Source organism: Triticum aestivum, chromosome 4A, assembly GCF_018294505.1.
Source record: "Triticum aestivum cultivar Chinese Spring chromosome 4A, IWGSC CS RefSeq v2.1, whole genome shotgun sequence".
Taxonomy (NCBI): Eukaryota; Viridiplantae; Streptophyta; class Magnoliopsida; order Poales; family Poaceae; genus Triticum; species Triticum aestivum.
In genome coordinates this window covers 148,844,134-148,848,603 of record NC_057803.1, presented here as the reverse complement: position 1 = coordinate 148,848,603, position 4,470 = coordinate 148,844,134, and the positions used below count along the sequence as shown (strand labels likewise).

General features: G+C 50.6%; 1 protein-coding gene across 1 annotated transcript; it reads right to left on the bottom strand.

The window, feature by feature from the left end:
- Positions 1-305: 305 nt before the first annotated feature.
- LOC123085668 (uncharacterized) lies at positions 306-2,175 on the bottom strand (the record flags this gene model as incomplete). The annotated part of the gene is given in 2 exon segments (XM_044507341.1): positions 306-1,015; positions 1,697-2,175. Coding segments are annotated over 2 exon segments (1,017 nt in total). The 3' UTR covers positions 306-470.
- Positions 2,176-4,470: the final 2,295 nt, after the last annotated feature.

Genomic DNA, 4,470 nt, shown 5'->3' with positions numbered 1-4,470 from the left:
AGGCAGTGGATTGTGAATCAACCATGAGCAGGTCATTCTTAATGCTGTTTCCCAAATTTATTGCAATTAAAACAAGTAATAATATTTATTTCTGGATATGTGTGGTTCAGTGGTTGAATGTGTGAGATTGTATGGATTCCTCCGAATCGGTTCTTTTCTAAGTCGTAGGAGATGGGCATCACGTTCTCAATTGGGCGTGTGAGGCGTCTTCGTGTTTGTAATGTCCTGCTAATGCTCGTCAAGGTTGGTAGCTGCAAGGGCGTTGTATGTGCATCACTTCCTTGCTGAACGCATAACTCCCGACATAAAATGGCAACATCTCACATGAACTTCATCCCTTGGTTGAAGGCTATTCTCTTTGGTGGGATGGGAAGAGCAAAAGCTCTGGGAAGAGTGTGGTAGCCAAGAAATACGACTGAATTTAATAAAACAGACAAATGCCACATCAACTCGACCACAGCGATGGAGTGCTACAGAGGCGCGAACACCGCCTTGGCGAGGACGTGCGTCTTCTTCTTGCCGAGACCGAACCCCACGATGTGGTTGACGTACACGTCCCCGTCCTTCACCGTCGCCGACGACCCAATCCGGTGCACCGGCCCGACATACCGTCCCGTGACGCTCGCGGTCTCCCAGTCGTCGGAGCTCTCGACCAGCCTGCTCGGCATGCCGGCGACGGCCAGCTTCGTCGGCGAGATCAGCTCCAGACCGTCGCCGCTCTTGAGCGTGCCCCGCACCCTGACGACGCTCACGGCCCCCGTCTTGGGGTCCACCTTGAAGAGGTCGCCGCCAGAGGTGTGGACGACGAGGAGGTAGCCGTTGGGGTGGTAGACGATGCCGTTGAGGCCGATGAGGTTGTCCATCGTCCCGGGCCGCTGCCTGAAGGTGGCGCTCTTGATGACTGAGAGCGGCTCGCCGTCCGGGCTCACCTTCCAGATCCTGTTGCCCAGGATGTCGGTCACGTACGCGTTGCCGTCGTCGTCCGAGGCCACGTCGTCGGCGAACGAGGACTCGCCTGCACGCAGATGAAACACAGATCAGTCAATTAGAATTATTAGGTGCTACTTTAGCCAGAGGTTGATCCAATGATGTAAGAAAGCAAAATTATATTAGGGGATATGTGCGCTCGAGGATATTGTCCGTAGTCATGTTTTACGAAGTTTTTCTACCGCTCGGTGCTTAACCGGCGACATCTTATCTGAAAGGGAACATGTTCCAGTGCAGTGCGTGGATTATGCATCGCGGACTGTTTGAGTTGATGAATGCTAACTGTAAAGCTCCCAACAAATTGAGTAATCGAGTGATAGCAGCATCCTAATACGTACAGCAGGGTCCTACACCTAATAAAGAGAAGATGCTATCCAGAAATTCGCTTTATGTCTTCTTGTCAGAGACAAGAGGCGAAACCACCACAGGATCGACATGGATCATTGGTGGACATAATTAATGATGCCCATTCATCCTTCATTCTCCAATGGAAGTAGAGTATGTCCCGCATCCCATGCGCAACGGTTCTTGACGGCGACGGGGCAGAGCAGGGCCCACCTGATCATTCTAATCTACAAGTTCAAGGTTTGCTTTCGACTTTTTCCTTTTGGCAAAGAAAAGATGATCCTAATCGGACGGCTAGAAAGCAGGAACATTCTCATATGGACGAGAGGCGGAGAAGCCATCGATCACAGGGGGAGACGTGTACCTGGTCCGTCGAGCCGGGCGAGGAAGAGGCGGCGCCCCGAGCGAAGATCGTACGCGCCCACGGCGGCGTACCCGAAGCTCGGAGGCCGGTCGGCGTAGGCCACGAGGATCCGCTGCCTGGGCGCGTCCACGGCGAGCCCCAGCGCCACCCTCCCGGTCACCTCGGGGTCCGCCACCACGACCCGCTCCGCCAGGGCTTCTTCTCCCCCCGCCCCGACGCGCACCTCGGCCACGCCGGCGCCGAAGAAGGTGGACACCAGGAACCTCCCGCCCTCGGCGTCCCACTTGGCGCACTCGTGGAACCACCCGTCGCCGGCGTAGGCGACGCCGCCGGCGGTGCCCTCCAGGAACGCGACCGCCGCAGCGGCCGCCAGGGCCAGGAAGGCGAGCGCTGGCGCGCAGAAACCCCACCCGCCGGGCTCTCCTGCCGTCGCGTCAGAGCCGCCGCGACGGCGCCGTCTGCCACCGCACATGGCGAACGATAAGCGGCGTCAAGATCCGGAGAGGAGGCTCTCCTTCTCGTGTTTGCGTGTTCGCACGTTTGACCGATATCACTTGGGAGCAAAGGGTTTCCAAGTCCTAATATAGAAACTACGTTTTTGGTGGGTTTTTGGTGGGTGTTTGGCGAGCGGCACAGCGGCGAAATCTTCCGGGTTCTGTCACTACTGCAGCGCAACAAGTTTAGGATGAGCTGGGGTTGGGGGTCCTGGCCGGAAAGCGTCATGGGGATGCAGACAGGACACATAATGCGTGGTGGTTCGGTGTTTGTTCCCGTGTAGTGACAAAAGCAAAACGGGCGAAGTCGGGAGCGTCAGATTTTCGAAATGGATAAAAATCAAACGTCAGATTTTTAAGGTTTCCCGTAGAAGGCTCTAGCAGTTGGATTTTCAGCACAGATCTTGACGCAAATTTAGCTCCACGTCAGCTCCGACGTTGTTTGATAGGTAGTGGAAATCGAATGAACGGTTTTTTCTTCGCCCCCCTCACTGACAATCGTCACCCCCCTTATCCTCCCGCGTCCAATCCAAGCCCCGCTCGGCAATTTGCCGGCGAGGTGGTGCGGCGGCAAAGCGCGTTGCACGGATCCTGGTCAGTTCTTGGCGATGTTTCTTCAGATGTTTGGTGCGGGCGGTGCAGCGGCAGAGCATGGTACGTGGATCCGATCAGTTTTTGGCGACATTTCTTCATATGTTTGGTGCGGACGGTGCTGCGGCAGAGCATGGTGCATGCATCCAGTCGGTTCCCATCGATGTTTGGTGCGAGTGGAGAGGAGCGGCATGAAGGAGATGGAGGCGACGCGGTCGGCGACGCAGGGGGAGGAGGGGCAGCTACTGTCCAGTGTGTTGGCACGGCTCCGACGGCGCACGAGGAGGACACTGCAAGGATGGCTGTGGGAAGGTGATGGCACGGTCAGCTCGTGGTAGCGGTGGCGTCGGAGCGGCATTCCCTTCCATGTCCCTTCCATCGCAAGTATGGCTACAGCGGTGGTTGTGGTTTATGTGGTGGTGGCGGCGAATACACTGTGGTCGCGGTCATCGTCGTGGGGAAGACGCGGTGGTGCATCAGCCTAACGTGGCGGCGCGGGGAAGGAGTTGTTGCGGGATGCGACGGCGCAGGCACTGGAGATGGTGGTGCAGTGTCGACAGGCAGAAGCAGGAGCTCTGTCGCCTCTTCCTCGTGCTCATCTTCTGGCGCCTCCATAGGTTCAAGAAATTATACCTCTGAGCAAACAAACGCCTCTTCATTTTGAATTGCTAGAATGAAAGGAAACATGACTATTCACCATGTTCTATTTCTGCTTCCATTTAGTACCTTTTTTGTTGGTCCATGATAGCTTTTGTTATTAAATAGTTGTCATGGTAGAACTGCTATGAATTTTGATATACCATGGCAAATTGTTTGGTAAATAGTTGTCATGATAGCTTTTGTTTAGTAAATAGTTGCCATGGCAAATTGCTATTCGTTCTTTTACAGATTTTTGCCATGTTAATCCACTATGTTGTCTAATTTGCCATGCATTAGACATCTTCAATTACATATTTCTAAAATTGCCATGCCGCATGATCCTTAATTCAAACCATTTTTGTACATTTCTCGTGAGTTATACATCATCTAATTTCATATACCATGGCGAATCATTATGAATTAGGGATCATTTGCCATGGAAAATTTGCAATCTTTAATACGTACCATCTTTCTTTTTAGAAAATAGTTGCATGGCAAATTTTGCTATGAATTTTCATAGACCATGACAAATTGTTATTCATTTTCAGAGATCATTTTGCCATGGCTTTTGTTAGTAAATGGTTTCCATGGCAGAACTGCTATGAATTTTGATATAACATGGCAAATTGTTTAGTAAATAGTTGCCATGGCAAATTGCTATTCATTCTTTTATAGATCATTTTGCCATGTTAATCCACTATGTTGTCTAAATTTGCCATGTATTATGGATCTTTAATTGCATATCCCTAAAATTGCCACGATAAATGATATTTAGTTCATACCATTTTTCCAAATTTCTCATAAATAGGCATCGTTTATCTTCATATACCATGGAAAATGTTTATGAATTAGAGATCACCTGCCATTGCAAATTATCATCAATTGACATGAAAAATTTACAATCTTTAACACCTACCATCTTTCCTTTTAGTAAATAGTTGCCATGGCAAAAAAAATGAATTTGCTATGATTTTTCATCGACCATGGAAAATTGTTATTCATTATCATAGTTTTGCATGTAAATGCACCATTTTTTCTAAATTTTCTTTT